Source organism: Planococcus citri, chromosome 3 (assembly GCF_950023065.1).
Source record: "Planococcus citri chromosome 3, ihPlaCitr1.1, whole genome shotgun sequence".
In the NCBI taxonomy this organism is placed as follows: Eukaryota; Metazoa; Arthropoda; class Insecta; order Hemiptera; family Pseudococcidae; genus Planococcus; species Planococcus citri.
This window is the reverse complement of record NC_088679.1, coordinates 78101185-78120474: the sequence shown is the minus strand read 5'-3', so window position 1 is coordinate 78120474 and position 19290 is coordinate 78101185. Positions and strand designations below refer to the sequence as shown.

At 32.6% G+C, this 19290-nt stretch overlaps 1 protein-coding gene across 9 annotated transcripts in view; it reads left to right on the top strand.

Annotated features, from left to right (window-relative positions):
- Positions 1–19290, top strand: part of shaker (Potassium voltage-gated channel protein Shaker) — a 113869-nt gene that overhangs the window by 418 nt on the left and 94161 nt on the right. For 6 of the 9 annotated variants that reach the window (XM_065355515.1, XM_065355514.1, XM_065355523.1 and 3 more), the window contains exon 2: positions 483–659. In XM_065355515.1, coding sequence (XP_065211587.1) covers positions 493–659 — 167 coding nt within the window. In that variant the 5' untranslated portion in view covers positions 483–492. Of the gene's footprint in view, positions 1–482; positions 660–6150; positions 6344–16889; positions 17527–19290 lie in introns of those variants that run through there. The other 3 variants (XM_065355520.1, XM_065355519.1, XM_065355516.1) reach the window with 2 other exon arrangements.

Genomic DNA, 19290 nt, shown 5'->3' with positions numbered 1-19290 from the left:
CAAACCGCTCTGAAACCGGTGCCTTGTTTAGTTGCTGGCTCCGTCTATATAGTTTTTCAAGTTCGTTTTTTTTTTTTTTTTTTTTTTTTTTTTTTGTTGAAAATGCAAGTCGAGTAGATTTTTCATATTCGTGAAATAAATAGATTGATTATTACATTATTTACAATGCCTATTTTCCTAGTTGCTCTTTTGGGTACCCGGTGGCTCATAATTTAATCGTTTATTGCTGTGATATTGAAAACTGGTTGCAAAAGACGTAATTCTTCACTATTTTCCTACCTGCCTATATTCATACCTAATTTCATGCTACAAAATTGGCCATTTTTTTTCAAATAAAGAACACGAGGATCCATAAAACGAGACTTGCATATTTTTCAAATCAACCCCCTCCCCCCCCTCATTCTTAAGATTGCAATAAATTTGACTAAATTTTGGTATGGTATTTAATTGGTAATACTTACTTGATGATTGCAATTTTGTAGACAAGACAAGATGTGGCATAGCGGAGCTGGGGCCAGCAGCATGGGGGGCATGCATGATAAGAACAATGCATGGTTCAAGTTGATGGGCATAGTGCAGAAAGATAGACATCGACCAACTTCTACTATTTTTGCAGCCGCCACTGCCGCTACTACCACCGCTCTATCGTTAAGAAATCAGTAAGTAGTTATTTAAATTGAATTTTTTTTACTATTTTTTTTCGATTCTTCATTTTATTAGGTAGTATTGTTTTGCCAAAGTTTCTTGATGATTATATTGGTTAGTTTATGGGGGCACGTGTCTGATGAGTTGCCTTTTATATGCTAGTTATGAGGTGGAAATTGGAGGACCAGGTTTATATTTTTTTTTACACATTTGATCCCAAAATACATTCTAAATCGGAATAGATTTTCTGACTTGATCTCAAAGTGACGTCATTTGTTACGATTTTTTCTTCTTTATCGTCAAAGGTCATAGAAAATACGAGTAGTAAGATGAAATAAGATCTTGAGAAATTCAAAAAATTAATTTTTCCAAAATTTTTTCCTCCAAAAATTACCAATTTTGACCGTATTTTTTTTTGACCTCGCAATACGAATATTACCTACTTAATTTTTTGAAAGATGTTAACTACACCATCAACCTGAACTTTAATCAAATTCGTCAACTTTTTCTACGTTTTAAAATGTTATAATATAGGTATTTTAAAAAATGGGCATTACTTTGAGAACCACTGATCTCCTTCGGGAAAAGTGATGAATGGCTCACGATACTGGTATAGACTTGAAGTGCAGTCAGATGTCAGATAAATAAATTGAAGTCTTTTTACTAAGTACATCACGAGAATCTAAACGTCTACAGGCAACGTCACATGTTTTCAAGTCTGATGAAAATTATACTCTTCAAAGCTTTAAATAACTAATTGGAGCAACTGATTGATTTTTTTTCAAGTTTTGAAAAGTCAGATATAATATGTACCTAACTACCAATTTGAATTATAATTTCAACGATCTACTAATGTTTTTTGTAAATAAGACTGGTAATGTTTGGTAAATTACTGGTGATTTTCGGTGAATTGCAGGCAGTTTTTGATCAATTTGGCAGTTTGATAATTTCAATAAGTTCAAGTGAATTCTTGGTGAATTTCGGGAATTTATTGTTAAATTTTGGAAAATTACTGATCAGTGTTGTGATTTAGTAAGATTCAGTACTTTTTGGTAAACTATTGGGGATCTTTGGAAAATTACTGGAAAATTATAGTAATTACGGGTAATTTTTGGTAAATTAAGACAACTTTTTTTGGTAAAGTACTGACAATAATTTTTGAAAAATTACAATTGACAATTTTCGGAAAATTTCTGGTAAAAATTAATGACCTAAGTAAGTATACTGCAAATTTCTGTAATTTTTAGTAAATTACTTAAACTTTTTTGTAAATTGGTGTAATTTTTGAGTAAATTACTGTAATTTTTGAGTAAATTACTGTAATTATTTTTTTTTGGTAAATTACCATAATTTTTGGTTTTTTGGTTTTCTGTAATATTTGGGTAAAATTTACCTACTGTATTTTTTGGTACTAAATAACAAGTGATTTTTTGGTCAAATCACAAATGACTCATAATTTTGAATTTTGAAGTACACTGGTAGTGGTAACTTTATTGGATAATTTGGTTACTTTTGAAATATTTGTAGTAAATTTTTGAAATTTCGGGATTTTTTAAAAGTCATTACCAAGAAAATGGCTCACCAGACCTGCACAATTCCTACGAAGTACTAATTACGGTCCTCGATTTTTGGTGAATCATTTATGAACGAATCGATCAATTCTTTGATGTTTGATTTATGAATCAATTCGTTCGCGAATGATTCACAAAAAATGATTCAATTCATTCGTGAATATAAATATTGAGTAAATGAACCGATTCGCTCGCGAACGAGTCACTTTAAAAATTATTCAATTTGTTCGTGAATGATTCACTTATACGAATCAATTCGTTCGCGAATGATTAACATATACGAATCAATTCGTTCGCGAATGATTCATCAAAAATTGAGCAAATGTATCGATTTGTTCGCGAACGAATCACTAATATGAAACAACTTTTTCACAATGATTCACTAAAAATCATTCAATTTGTTCGTGAAAGATTCACCAAAAATTGAGCAAATGAATCGATTCGTTCGCGAACGAGTCACTTGAACGAATCAATTCGTGCACGAATGGTTCATCAAAAATTGAGTAAATGAATCTATTCGTTCGCAAACAAGTCATTTATACGAAACAATTTTTTCACGAATGATTCACTAAAAATTATTCAATTCGTTCGTGAATGATTCACCAAAAAATTGAGCAAATGAATCGATTCGTTCGCGAGTGATTCATCAAAAATTGAGTAAATAAATCAATTCGTTCGCGGACAAGGTCACTTATACAAATCAATTTTTTCACAAATGATTCACTAAAAATTATTCAATTCGTTCGTGAATGATTCACTTATACGAATCAATTCGTTCGCGAATGAGTCACTTATATGAAATAATTTTTTCACAATGATTCACTAAAAATTATTCAATTCGTTCGTGAAAGATTCACCAAAAATTGAGTAAATGATTCGATTCGTTCGCGAATGATTCATCAAAAATTGAGCAAATGAATCGATTCGTTCACGAACGAGTCACTTGAACGAACTAATTCGTGCACGAATGATTCATAAAAAATTAATGATTATTCAATTCGTTCGTGAATGATTCACCAAAAATTGAATAAATGAATCAATTCGTTCGCGAATGAGCCACTTATACGAATCGATTCGATCGTTCGCGAATGATTCATCAAAAATTGAGCAAATGAATCGATTTGTTCGCGAATGATTCATCAAAAATTGAGCAAATGAATCGATTCGTTCGCGAATAATTCATCAAAAATTGAGCAAATGAATCGATTCGTTCGCGAACGAGTCACTTATATGAATCAATTCAAATCAATCAATTTGTTCAATCGCTAATCGGTTGTGAATGGTTTGATTCGATTTGATTCACTTCGCTTGAAAACAGATCAATTCTTATACATAATGCATAGTTTCACAAAAACCGAATCAATCGTAAATGAATTGATCCGTTTGCGAATGATTCACCAAGAAATCAATCAATTTATTTAATCACCAATAATCGTTCGTAAATGATTCGATTCGATTGTAAACAGATCATTTGCTATACAAATGTTTCCAAAAAAAAGTGAATCAATTCCTTTGTAAAAGATTTTTGTTTGAAGAAAATAAAAATTTGCCCCTTCAGCATGAAAAACTCAAAATTTGACATTTTCGATCTATCGAATCGATTGATGGTACTTAGTTTCGAGTCTTTGTGGAGCCTTCAGAGAATACAGTTTTGGATTTTCTGGTTTTGAAAAAACTGCTACAAAAAGGGAGCTCAAATGAAATTCTGTAGGTACCTACCTGTAAACTCGGGTATACTCACTGCCTTTATTATGATCCTTCCAAATTTCGATTGATTTCAGCACAGATTTTCAAAATGTTTCAAATCTTTATTTCTATTTCCATAATCATGTTTTCTAGGAACTGAAAAATTCAAAAATCTTCTGAAAGCGACAGGGCCAGAGCACTTCAAAAGGACCAACATTAGATTTTGGGAGGTCAAAAGGGTACCTATCTATGAATCAAATTTCAGAATTCTATCTCAATTTAATCCAATTCCGAGGTTTTCGTGGAAAATAGAAGAGGAAATTTAGCCTTATTTTGCATTTTTAAACGACCTTTTAATTTTTCTCATTCCAATGCAAAAATATCTCTCATGAGATAGTGAAAATATCCTTTGACCTTATAGGGAAAAATTTGAACTAAAATTTAAAAAAAAATAATTTTTCAACACTTTAAAAAAAATTCAATAATGTAAGAAAGGAAGCAGGTAAATGGTGTCATCTTGAGATCAAGTCCAAATGAGTCAATAACTATACCTTGGATCAGGTCAAACCTTCCTTAATGTGTTTTAGAATCAAATTTTTTAGAAATAACTGACAAAAAAACCATTCTCAAAGTTTAATCTTGGCACAAATCCAGCTCTCACCCTAGTTTGATTCAATTCATGTAGGCATTGTCTTCGATACTTACCTACACCACCCTAAAATTTATAGGTTTTATAACCTGGTATAGTATATAATGCCTTTTTATTATTTTTCTTAGGTCTTTGCTACATAATCAAGTTTAGTTTAGATACGCCATTATTTTATACTTTTTACTTCTTATAGTATCGCTTAGATTAGAATTAGATAGTAATTTCGTTTATTTATCATTACTTTTTCCTTTCTCTTTATTATTTATTTGATTTTTTAGTTTACTATCATTTCACGCAGCACGCACAATTCAAGCTTTCATCCGAAACACAAATTTCCATCGGGTCAAGGTAAATTTTCATTTATTGCTTACAAATTTTGTAAAAAAAACTATGTCAACTTTTAACGATAATTTTTTTTTTTTTTTTGGAAATCAGTCAATTCCAAAGCGTTTACCTCTCTCTCGAATATACATATAAATTATACGTAGTTTATAATAGTATAATAACGTGATACGGGTAGGTGTAGACGTGAAATTTTTTAATCGAGTAGTTTTTTATTTGTTTTTTTATAGTCGGTAATTTATTTTAGAAATAATAAATTAGGCATTTAAGCAACGCTTAATATTAGTCGTAAGATAACGCTCCGCCTCCTCCTGCATGGCCTTCGCTGTGCAACTAATTAATCAACGAGAGCACGTTATGCTACGTTACACCACACTTACCTACATTTACCGGCAGCGTTATACGTAGATTTTTGTGTCACCAGACAACAATATATATCGCAAGCCTGTAGGGATGTTGCGGTATATTTCAAAGGTCGTGTAACGTAACCAGTGTTACATCAAGGTCGTGACACGTAATACCAGTTACTGGAGGCGTAAAACCGGTAATACCAGTTACTGGAGGCATAAAACCTGTCGTGAGCCGGGTTGCGTAGTGTGATTTTGTTGAAAACCTGTAGTAACCACGTTACGTGTAGTGTGATGTGTGTCGTTTCGGTCACATAACCGGTTACTGAGTACGATAAACCTGTAGCTTGGCATTGTGTATCGATAATATACCAGTTACTCGATACGAACCGGTGATCTGTGAGCAACGTAACCAGTAGTTCATCAGTCACTCGACCTTAACGTGAGTAATTTTCATTAACCGGTCACATCGCTGTGACCATCTCCAACTTTCGAATAAATCTATGAAAAAAAAATACATATCTCAAAACATCGCATAATATTCCATTAATTACAATCCGTTCGCCGGCCCACTAAAAAAATGACGCTGGTTTCTATTTATAAAAACACAATAAACCGACCAAACGAATAGCATACACGAGCTTATATATGTGTACCAGAGAGAAAAAAAGAAATAAAAAATTCCAAGAAATTCCAAAAATGGGTAACTTTTCCACTACCACAGCCGATGTTTATTTGGCGAGAAACGAAATGAAAAAAATAATTGATAACGAACGATAATAAAATAGTTAACAAGGACATCGACATTAGTCGCGAAAGCTAAGTGTCTCTGAAGAAATTCAAGCGAACTTTATTTTTAGTCAGCTACCGCATGTGTTTGCTCCAAAAATAACGCTTCAGTATTATATCAAAGTATTATACACAGTATATCATTGTCTTTCAACAGTTAACATGCCGTTTCTTTAAATGTTAATTACTTGCTGTTTGTCTGTGATTAAATATTGGAATGTGGTGTATATTCGAATATATAATGGTCATTGCATGTTCGGCCGATTCGCGATTATTATTATGTCCTATTTCAGTACTGCCTTCACGCATAAAAGGTAATGCACACTTGTATGCGTTTTTTTTTTTTTTACCATCTTGTTCTTGTTGTCGGCGTTTCAACGCTTTCAATTTTTTTTTCATGTACATAGTGTTTTTTTTTTACTGTGTTGTATAACTTACGTGATATTTTGCGCTTTTGTCCGATATCCCGGAGAAACAGAGAGTATTTCAAACGAAGTAGGTAATTTTAATAAAATATACCAATGTGGTGATGTGTAGGTAAATGTACGGTAGTATCGGTATTGTAGATAAAAGATACCGGTACACACTACTCGCGTCACAAAATAAAAACAATAACAAACCATAAATCGAAAAATACTTTACTGTATATTTTAGGTACATCGCGTTTTATTTTATACGCTTATTTTATAGTAAACATTTTGAAATGTTGCACACAATGATGAGTAAAAATACCAATTTTATGCATCTTTACTGTTTTACGTTTTACTAATGTTGTGTAATTTGTATTATTAACCGACTTACCTACTCAAGTACCTACTATTGACTGGACTAATGATTGCATCATTGCAAAAAATCGTGTTGTATTCATTACGTCCTTATCGTGTTTTTATTACCTACTCATCGCTGTTATCAATTTTAGTTTTGCTGCTGTTATTTTTGTAACTGAATCTTGTGATCATTGTGCTGAAGCTAATCCCTTCAAAATTGATGAACCTACATTGACTACCTATAATCTGTGGAGATGAACTATATAATAATTATGTTGATTTGATCTATGCAATCACACTTGTCCAAAAGAAAATTATGAGATCTGATTAGGTCTGGTTTTATCAAATTAAATACGAGGAATGCTCAGATCAGCTTATCTAATAATTACATCTGATCAACGAGATCTGCTCAGTGATCAGATAATAAATCAAACAGGTCGAAGTGAGTCTATTTTGATGTGATCAGATCAAATTACTTCCTCCTTGAATTGGTACGATTTTATCAGATTTGGCTTGGACAAAAATGACAAAATGTCAAATTTAATACAGAGAATTCCTAGATCAACTGATCTAATTTGGTTCCTGATCAAACACGTCTAGTCAGATGAATCAATCGGTTGAAAGTCAGTCTAATCATATCCTATTTTATTCCCTTGGATCAGATAAACTCACATCAAACCACATTAGCTGAAATAGGGTGAGGTCAATTTTTCACTAGGTAAGTATCTTTAAATGATAGAAATTCTGAAAAAGCACCAATTTTTTTCAAAAATTACCCAAAAGTATCGCTTTGTTTCGCCATAATTGCCAAAAAATATCGCCTTTGTTGAAAAAAGTTGAAAAAAAGAGTTGTGAAAAATCTATTTTTGTTTTGTCAATTACATAATTTACAAAAAGCTCTATATTTTGGCTAAAACATTATCAGGCTTGCTTTTTGCCAAAAATTTACAAAAATTACTCGCTTTTTAGCACAATTACTCAAAAATTTTCCCCATCTCCTTCCTCCAAAAAAATACCCAAAAATCTCATTTTCTTATCGAAACAAAAAGTTGCAAAAAGTTTTGCCTTTTGGACAAAATCGTTTCAAAATTTTAGAATTTGAATGATAATTTGTCAGCAGTTCTAGTCTGAAAAAAAGCAAACTGGCTCGAACGAAGTGAAGGCAAAAGCTTTCTAAAATTCGTATTTTGATAGGTGAATGTGTTTTGCTTTTTTTATGTGAGGAGTTTGACTTTTTAGGTTTCAAAAATTATTTTAGAAATTTGAATGATGGTTTCTTAGAAATTTCAATTTTGAAAAAGAAAACCAAACAGTCCTGTACAAACTTAGGGAAAGACATTTCAAAAATTCGTATTTTAATAGGTGAAAATGCAACGTTTTTTTAGCCGAAGAGTTGATTTTTTTGGTTTAAAAATTTTATAATTTTTTTTGAATAATGTATCTATATTTTTTAAATTTTAATTTCGTGAAAGAAAAGCAAAGGCAAAAGCTTTCGAAAATTTGAGTTTCATGGAGTGAAAGCCTTCTCCCCTCTTCGGTGTATGAAGTTTTTTTTCAGAAGTTCTCAGAAAATCCAGCTTTTTGCTAAAATTGTCAAAATCTTGTATTTTGTCAAAAATTAACTAAAAATTCTCGTTTTCCAACAAAACCTCTCCAAAGTTTTACTTTTTTTCTAAAATTATCCAAAAACCTCGATTTTTAACAAAATTAAAAAATTGCAAAATTGGACAAAAATATTATTTTTTGTGATAATTTCCTATCTGTTTTGTAACTGCCAAAAAAGTCCTGTTTTTTGACAAAAGCTATCGTTTTTCGATAAAATTGCTAAAAAGTCTCTCTTTTTTCAAAAATTTCCCAAAAGTCTTTTTTTTGCCAGAAATTCCTAAAAATCCAGCTTTTTGCTAGAGTTGGCCAAGTCTTGCTTTTCGTCAAAAATTAACAAAAAATTCACGTTTTTCAAAAAAATCCCTCCAAAGTTTTATTTTTGTTCTTAAATTATCCAAAAATCTCGTTTTTTTTTAAACAAAATTAAAAAATTGGTAAATTTGACTAAAATTGGGAAAAAATACTTAATAGGTAATTACCTACTTATTTTGTGCCATAATTTTTTTGCAATTGCCAAAAAGTTATGTGTTTTGACAAAAGTTATCGTTTTTTGATAAAATTTCCAAAAAGTCTTTCTTTTTTTCAAAAATTTTCCAAAAGTCTTGTTTTTTTTGGTCAGGAATTCCCAAAAATTCCATTTTGCTAAATTTTGCAAACATTTTACGTTTTGACATAAAATTTTTGAGTTTTAGCCAAGTTGCTAAAAAGTATTTCTTTCGACTTTCTTTAAAGAATTTTTCAAAAATCTCGTTTTTTCATTTCAAACATTCTCAAAAGGTCCAGATTGTTGCTAAAATTGACAAAAATGGTACTTATTCAAATTGCACAATAATTTTCGTCGTTTAGCAAAACTGCTAAAAATTGCAGTTTTTTGCAAATTATATTCCACATAGTCTCACTTTTTTTCAAAAATTGTGTGAGAAACTCACTTTTTCGACGAAAATTACGAAAAAGTATCTCTACCATTTACATATTTGTTGTCAATTGGCTAAAATTTTCAAAGTCTTGCTTTTCGCTATTTAAATCGACAAAAATTCTCCCTTTTTAACAAAATTTCTAAAATTTTTTTTTAAAAATGTCATATTTTTTCCTTTAATCAATCAATCAAAAGTTTTTTTTCTGTTTCGCCATAAATTGTCAAAAATTCCCTCTAAATGCCAATTGCTAAAGTTTTGCTTTTGCGAAAAATTTCGAAAAATCTCACTCTATTGAAAAAATTGCCACAATTGTCACATTTTCATCAAGTTGTGCTCACTTTTGTCACATTGTAGAGTAATATGGGCCCTTTTATGACAAAAATGAGTAAATCATTGGAGACGGTTTTTGCGCCAGGAGCATAAAAATGACAGATAATGAGTTCTGCTCCAGGAGTAATGTAATGTACAGAGTGAGAATTTTGCGTATGTATTACTGAAGTTAAAACTAGTAACAGGGACCGTTGGGTCCTTTTGGCCACAAATGAGTGAAAAATTGGAGACGGTTTCTGCGCCAGGAGCATGAAAATGAGTAAACAAGTTGAGATGAGTTCTGCGCCAGGAGTAGATTTATGCATGTAGAAAATAGGAATCTTGGGGTTGTTTGACTTCTGCTAAGACGAGTAATATGGGATCCTTTTCGCCACAAATGGGTGAAAAATTGGAGACGGGTTTTGCGCCAGGAGCATACTCAAAATAGCCATAATATGGAGTAAAATTATCATTTTTTACATATCTAATTTATGGGAAAAATTTGAGAAGAAATTTTTTAAAAATTATACCTAAAAATAACAAATTTTCAAATTTCAACTTCTACGTAGAATCCTAAACGTAGTCTTGAATTTTGATGGCAACGACCTAGGTCAATGCAGATTCTCAACTACCATGTTTTGAATCAAACTCGAAGATGATTCCCAAAACAGGTTGAGCAGGAATTAAAACGAAAAAACCGCATTTTTTTTGAAAATGTTCTTGCTTTTAGGACCCATATGTCCCCTCCAGAGACACCTCCAGAAGTGTAATTTTTTCTGAGTGACTTTGAACTCAAAATAAAGGTGTTCACTTAATTTGGTTAAAATCCTACGATGTGTTTTTTTTTGTTGATCTGTCCTAATACTCGTTTAGATTTTTACATTTTGATCATTACAAAAGTGGTTCCAATAATTTCAAAATCGAGAACTCTCACTACGTTTGACTATGTTTCATTCCCATTTATTTAATATGGAAAAATTTTCCTTGCGAGCAGTCCAAGTTGTCGAAAAAAAAAGAAAGTTGAGTAGGAACTCTCTTCAAATAGTTGGTGAAGAAAATGAAAAAAAATTGGAATTTCATTTTTCGAAATGTTTCTACATATCATTTTGCGAGACTCTGCGATAATTTTTCTTCAGGAAAGGGTCAAAGCACCCTTAAATAATTACAACAGTTATTGACACAGAAAGAAAACATATTCTTAGATGATTCAGTTTCGGGTACCTATTGCATACAATTATGTAAATAACATAATAAACATCTCGAAAAAGAGCTAACTACATACACGATTTTTAAACACATACTTATACTCGTACGAGATTGTCTATGGTACCTATAGAATTTTGCCATTTTGTTATGCTCAAGTGTAGTACTACGCTAAGTAGGTACTAGGGCGTAGATGAGTCCAACCCAAAACAACAATACCAATTACACTTACACATTTTTCATTAAGTACCTATCTAAGCATATAAGTATTTATACTACAATGTTTTTTCTTCTCTCTGCCTCATAGATATAGCGTATTACTGGGTGGTGGTTAAGTCTACGAGTTAATAATTTCAGATACGTGAAAGAATTATGATAAAAACTTGAATCTTTTCCAAATGTAACGCGTGCGTACGGCATTATGTTAGTAATAACACCGGGTCTATAGATGCAATAAAATATTATTTTGTTAGGTAAGCGTTACCGCATGTGCGTATATTTTGGAAGATTGTGTAGAATGAACTATGAAGTGAGGAGAGTATAGTGATATAACGCGTAAAACGCACTATTAAACAATTTAATTACACCTGTTCGTATATATGTAGATATAGGTAGGTAAGGTAAATGACTGTAGAATGCTTGTTGTGCGATTTTAGTAAGTATAGAAAGACGACTAGAAAATAGATTTTTGGGACATTGATATTTTAAAAGGGTTTGGTGTTGTGGATGAGTGTTGTTTTTGTTTTTATTCCCCTCGTCAGTGAATAATGAGATGATAAATCCTGAAGCTGAAATTTATTTTGAGTATATGATGAAAATTTCAGTACGAGTAAATTGTTTTCTAAAGACTTTAAGAGGAATTCCCTTTGGAAAATTAATGTAAAAAGAAGGAAAATGTTGAGAAAATTGTTAGAATAATTGAAAACCTGTTTTTAAACCATCACAAAAATACGCCAAAACATGAGTTTTTGATGGGAATAAAATTTTCAGCTGCCTTAATGATAATAAATTATCAAGTTTTTGTAAAAAAAAATTTAATCGATAGATTTAAGTATCTCGATTGTTGTACATACAAGTAGACTCCAGAACAGCTATGATTTGCGAAAACCACAGAACCTAATTTGGAAAGCTTATATGTAATATCAGTCAAAAATTGTATTTTTACCAGTTTTTTTTTTTAGGAAAAATAACCTGTCCAAATTTACTGTTCTTTGCTGATTTTTTTTGCATTCACCAAAGTAAAAGGGAAAAATACATACCTACGAATTTTGAAAATTTGATCAAAACGATCGCAAAAAATGTTGTAAATGGGGTATTTTGACCCACTGACTACGAATCTAGCGTTGGTTTTTTACACGAAAATAATTATTAATGATTAAAAATGATAGGAAATATCTACTTAGTATTTTTCGCGAACCGTCAATCTTCAAACGCTCGGTATAGAGCTAAAAGTCGTATTGAATTTTGAATTCAATGGTCGGGGAAGTTCAGAAACTCAAATCGCAAACTTTTGAGGGGAGTGACCGGGGGATTGCATAAGTTATACGTACTATACTATCCAAAAGTGGCAAAAAACGGTAAAAACCACGAATTTTTCAAAAATTACCTACTTTGAGGACCCCTGGCACAGCCTCTTGAACAGCTAGAGAGCTCAAAATTTTTCAGAAACGGGTAGTCTTCAATTCAATGTAAGCCTCCCCACTCAATTTCGTCAAAATCCAGAATAATATGGTTTTTTTTCGGTCCACTCTAAGTTCATTCCAAAATTTCAGTACTTTTTGTCACAAAAAATTCAAGAAATCAGGTACCTACATAATTTTATGAATTTGAATGGATTTTTTTTTGGGTGGGGGAGGGGGAGGGGGGGTTAACAAAAGTTAGAATCCCTCTCCTTTTTTTCAAAATGCACTCATTCTGTTTTTAAAAAAAATCTCTGCCAAGTTCCAGTAATTTACTCATCATTCCTGTAATCTTATTAACCTAAAATAAAAAGGCTCATTACAATACACAATAAGGTGTTGGTACCTTATTTCGCAAAGTTGGAATTTTCCACCCCTCCCCCCAAGTTGTTACCTCGCGTGAGAAAATAATTCCCTATTTTCAATTTTTCACCTGTATGCAAAAAAGTGGTCGATAACTCCCCTCCTTCAAGTTGAAAGAAACTAAAAAAAAAAAAAAAAAATGAAAAAATCAATTTGTGAAAATTTTTAGTTTTGACATCAGAATTTTTCTAAATAATCCCTTTTTCAAGAAAACACCCTTCCCGGGCCTTCAAACCATAGTTTGGTCCTATGGTAAGGAGCCCCCCCCTTCAAGTTGAAAAAATCAAAAAAAAATCAGAATAAATCAGAATCAGGAAAATTATTTTGAAAATATCTCATTTTCACATTAAAACTGTTCTTTATAACCCCTTTTTCAAGAAAAACCCTTCGTTGGACCCTGAAATGATGTCCTCATCTGTATGGAGTCCCCCTCCCCCGCTGAAAAAAAATCAGAAAAAATGAGAAATAAATCAAAATCAGGGAAAATTTCTTGAAAATATCTCATTTCCACATTAGAATTGTTGTATGTACATTAGCCCCTTTTCGAAGAAAACCCTTCGTTGGACCCCTGAAATCCTGTTGGCTCTTTTGTATGGAGCCCTTCAAATTTAGAGGAAAATAAAAAATGATGAAAAAGTAATGTCTTTATTAGAAATTTTTAAAAAATTTCTCATACCTAGGTTAAAAACATATTGCATAAGTGACTAGATACCAAAAAAAAAAAATGGATATAGAATTTTTCTTAATAAGCTCATTTTCAAAAAACTTTTCCCCGGTCTTCCAAATGATCAAAACGCGTTGTAGGAGAGATTTTTTTTTGGAAAATTTCAAGTAAGTATAGAACATTATTTTTGATATGAGAAGTCAATTTTTCTACTCTCTAACTTTGGCTGGAAAAAAGAAAAGAATCTGGCCCCAGCGATGCGAAAGCAAAAGCTCTCAAAAATTCACAATTCTCCATTTCTTCAGGACGTATTACCTAATTTTGAAATGGGAAGAATTGGAAATTATTGTTTTCGAATTTTCGGCGAAAAATATGGCATTTTTTGATATTTCAGCAGAAGTTGGGACTTTCTGGCAGTTTTTGACTAGAACGCATTGGAGAGATCTTCTTTTTTTGGAGTGCGAGAAGTCAACTACTTTTCTACTCGGCAACTTTGGTCGGAGAAAGGAAAAGAAAAATGATCTGACCCCGGGCGAAGCGAGTACGAGAGATTTTGAAAATTTATTCAAATTCAAGAATTAAAAATCAGTGTTTTTTGGTAAAATTCTTTGATTTTTCCAACTTACTTATACAATTTTTTCCGAAATTTACCAACTTTTTCCAATTCCAAGTTTTTCCAAAAATTTCCAAATTTTTCCAAAATTTTTCTGCCCAAGAAGTGAGGAACCCCCCCCCAATCCTCCTGGTCGACACGTGTCTGATTACTGAAATGAATTCCTTTGTCCTACAAGCAATAAATCTTGACATGTAAAAATTGAAAAATCTAGGTAACATGAAATTAATTTTCAGCAGATAAAATTACCTTTAGAGACTTATGGAGAGACCTTTTTCATCGTAAAGGTGAGGGGGAGGGACGCTAGGGTGATCGAAAACATTAAATAGTGCTTTTATGATGAAAGTGGACCCTAATCAAGCGTTAAAATTAAAAACCAAAAACCTAAAAATATTCATTTTTTTCATAAAAATGAGGCAGGGGACACGTTCCACATTTTTTATCAGGTAAAAAGGTCATAAATATTTAACAGAATTTTTGAGATTTCTTGTATGTTTTGAGAACTGAGGGGGAAGGTGAGGGGGGCTTTGGCTCAACTTATTTCTACTATATAGTTGGAGAAATTTTTCTCTTGAGACCAGACAACTTTAGGGCGTTAAGGAAATATTTTTTCCGTAGTAGGTATAATAAGAGCTCCCCCCTCAAATCCACTGGTCAGTCGTGTATGGTGATAGGGGGCTAAAATTGGTATAGAAGTTGATTTTACCTAAATAGAGGCAAGACTGAGGTGATGGAACTAGAAAGTTTACAATTTTAAAAATCTTGTCTGATACTTCGATTTTTTCATATATAGAGGAGAAGGTACAATTATGGACCCAGGTACAAATATGGACCTCCCATGGTTTAGTGTACAACTACTAGCGCTACGATCATGCTGAGTACTAAAAATTATACCAGTAGTGTAGTATAGATGATCCAAGTACTTATTTTGGATCCATGCATATTTGGGTGTCTCTCATCAGCAATCGTTTTTTTTTGCACATTATTTTCTTCCCAATGGAAAATTTTACAAGTTTTTCATTCGGTAATTCATCAACTTCAAATAAAGTTTGGAAAAAAAATTATTAGCGAAGTAAGTAGCTCACAATGAGTACTTTCAAAATATACTTTCATATTTGTCTTTACTTCAACTGATTTTCATAATTTTTTTCATTTTTCATAAACTGCGCCGATTTTTTGCATGGGTATAAATATGGACCCCTAAATTTTTTTACCTAATTTTGATTCAGTATTTTTTAGAATGTCGAGAAAAGTGTTATTTACAAAGAAGACAAGTCCGAAGTGTCAAAAATGAGACCATGATTTTTTCATTTTTCATCAACTTGGCCAATTTTTTGCATGGGTATAAATATGGACCCCTAAATTTTTTTTTCCATCTAATTTTGATTCAATGGTTTTTAGAATACTGAGAAAAGACGACAAGTCCAAAGCATCAAAAAACATCTTTAAATAAATGTTTGTATAATTTTCTGAAATTTTTATTCATTTTTTGAGGGGGTACATATTTATACCCGAGTCCATATTTGTACCACTTTATGTCACTTTTGTAAATTTCAAATTTCTCCGTGAGTTTTCAACAAAAAAAAATTTTTTTATACAATATACTGGAGTCTTTGGCCTTTCAAATCGTATATTCGAAAAAAAAATTTGATAATTTTTTCTACCCTTGAAAGCCAAAAAGCTAGAGGGGTCCATATTTGTATCGTTTCCTCTATTTTGGAAAAATGGGGGCTCATCGGAATCACTTATTCTTCACCGATAGGTATGAAAATTTCATGACGTGATTTTCTCACTCGAGCTAACAACTTTAGGGGGGCGAAAGCAGGAAAAAACGAGAAAAAAATTCCATCATGTATACATACAACAAGGTACACCCTAATCCACAATCACAAACACTGCGTAAATATAGCCCACATAAGCAATCTTATTTGCCGCATTATCTCTCATTAAAAAGCCAATTCCAATAGACCAGGCGAACAAGAGAGGGGGAAATCTAAACGTAAATTCACGCTAAATTAACCAACTCGTTTACACGTTTTACCTACCTACCTACCTATAGTATCTACGATTTAGGGTCAGTAAAACCGGCACCAACACCGGCTAACCGGCACCGTCGTCCACCAGAAAAGTAAATAAAGCACCTCGTCGTCGCGAAAAAGATGGCAAGATATGAATTGAAAATTTCGATTAAAAGTAAAGGTCACTATTGAATAATGTTTCAAAAGGCTGGTTGGCTGGCGCTAAAAACGTCAACTGGTAACGGTGTGAGGTAGCCGTAGCCAAAGCCAACAATGAGACGCATTCTGTGTCGTGTGTAGCCTAACTCAAGTAAAAGGAGAATAGATGAGATGAGGTTGGACGGGTACATTCTACGTTCACATTCTAACTATACGTATGTATATGTACGATGGTGGCTGCCTGCCTGCCTGCCTGCCTGCCTGCCTGCTGGTGTTGGCGGTGGTGGGTTCATGGGTTGGCATAGGTGGTACTTTAAAATAGTGGTGCTGTGCACTATACGGTATGTGCGGCTTTTTGCTGCGTCTGTGTGTAGAGGGTGGTATAGCGTACGTATAGTATGTATGCGAAATGTAGGATAAATTTTAACTGACTCTATAGCGTCTGGTGGTAACGACGAAACGTCACAGCCGGTGCGGCGTACTAGCGATGGCGTTGCGGATATCGCAAAATTAGTTCTCAATTCTGGACCAGTATTCCAGCGTTACTTGTTTCGTTTGAACGCATTTTAGTACTTTATACATATATAGAAAATTTATATTTGATGAGGCTTTTTTGAAGGCAACCAAAAAAAAAAAATTACAAAAAGGCAAAAATACGTTCTGTTCTGTACCCCCGACGACGACGATGAGGCTGCTGCGCTTTCACATTGTATTGTATATTGCATTATATTGTACTTACCTAGTATAATCTCGACTCGCGATTCTCTTGGCCGACGCCGTCGACGTTCTTTTTTTTTTTTACATAAATATTGCTTTTGCGCAAAAACGTTAACAGTATTCGAATATGATTGTATTTTTTTGCTTCGTGTCTTATTTCTTTCATTATTCCCGGTTTCTTTGGCTGATGGTTTTAAAAAGCTTATACAATACATCGTCCAATTTGATTACATCTTCTTTTTGTTTTACTCGTATTTTGGTTTCGAAATTTCTCACATACTCGTCTCATCATCGTCATTTCGATAAGTATTTTCGTAAAATGGCTATAAAAATTTGATCATTGACTCGTCGTCGGCTCGAATTCGAACCATTCTATACTTAATCAAGTATAAATATCTAAATCTAATTAGTGATATGCGGAAAAGGAAAAACCTTAGTCATGTTTGCTATGACAGATTATTTTGGCGAGTTCGCCATGGTGAGGTAAGAGATACTTACTCGATATTATTGCTGCCAATTTAATAACTTACGTAGGTAATAAAATGCGTCTAGGTGTATCGTACATTAATCTGCCTTTGCCTACCTTTTGTATTGTTAAAAGTATACCGTATTAATATGGATAGGTGTAATTTTGGCCTTTTTTTTAAAGCTGTATTTTTTCAGGTTTTTTGAAAAAAAAATAATAAATAAAAAATTGTGTTGTAGTTTTGCCTACTTATTGTATTTATTTTCGCGCGAATAAGTAGGTAGGTACCAGGTAGATAGGTAGATGGAATACATCGCGTGCCGCATTGTGCCGCAGCGCACGCTATATTATGTTCACGCTATGAAGTAGCGTGTCTTTTGTATTATAACGTGAATAGCGTAGAGTCGTGCAGTATAGCTCTGCTGTGATGGCTGGCTGTGTACCTGTAATGTACACACTGTATACTGAGTTACTTGCCACAAAATGTGTACTAGAAGAAGCAGAGTATGCGTATACGATATTCATGTAGATCATCACTGCTATGTGTGTGGTATATAATGTGACGCGTTCATCAGCTACCATCATACTTATACAAGTACATATACACTTACCTACTTGGGGGAACGTAAATAAACAAAGTTGGGGTTTCAAAATGAAACGCAACGCAGCCAGATAACTTAAGTGCATCTTTAGGTATATATCTACTTACGTATACAAATAAAACTTGGCGCTTTTTTTAAAGAGTGGACGTTTTTTTAGCCTTTTTTTCCTTCGTTTGTTTTTGTTTTTAAGATGAATGTGTGAGAGAGGGGAGTGTGGAAGTTGTGTCCGCGAGATTTGGAATAATTTGGTCTGGTGGAAATTCGGTTCTCGTTGGTTCAATTATTGATATTTCCCAATTTGCTTTAATTTGTTGGTACGTCGTATTTTGGATCTGAGCTGAGAGTCTGATAGGTGATATTTGAATATTTTTCATCATCGTAAAATGAAAATTTATAATTTATGTAAAATGTAAAAAAAATTGAAATTTATTCAAAGTTGCTTCCACATAAAAAGGAAAGCTCGAGTCTGAGCTGCGAAGAAAGTTCTCCGAACCATTGATGTGTTTTTGGCTTCAAACTTGATAATGATCTGCTGCTGATAGGTTCTCCAGAAATTTTTTTACGTACATAATCTTAAATTTTAGAACTTTATTGATTTTTCCTTGAAGGCTGCCACTTACAGTGTTACTTAAAATGTAAAAAAAACGACTAGTAAATTACCCAATCAGAAATTTATCGGAAATTACCAGTAATTTACCAGAAAATCCTGTGATTTATCGGCAGAAACTCACAGATTACCAACAGCAATATTTTGTCAACGAAAAATTTGCCAACATTACCAGTAATTTATCATCATTACCTGTAATTTACCAAAATTACCTGTAATTTACCAAAATTACCTGTAATTTACCAAAATTACCTGTAATTTACCAAAATTACCTGTAATTTACCAAAATTACCTGTAATTTACCAAGATTACCTGTAATTTACCAAAATTACCTGTAATTTACCAAGATTACCTGTAATTTACCAAAATTACCTGTAATTTACCAAAATTACCTGTAATTTACCAAAATTACCAAAAATTTATCTAAACTTACCAGTAAATTATTAGATTTACCAAAAATTTGTCAGTACTACGGCCAATTTACCAAAATTACCAGGAAATGAACGAAATTGGCTTCAAATCACCAACAGCACCAGTATTTCAATTTTCATCAATAACAAACTCATATCAAT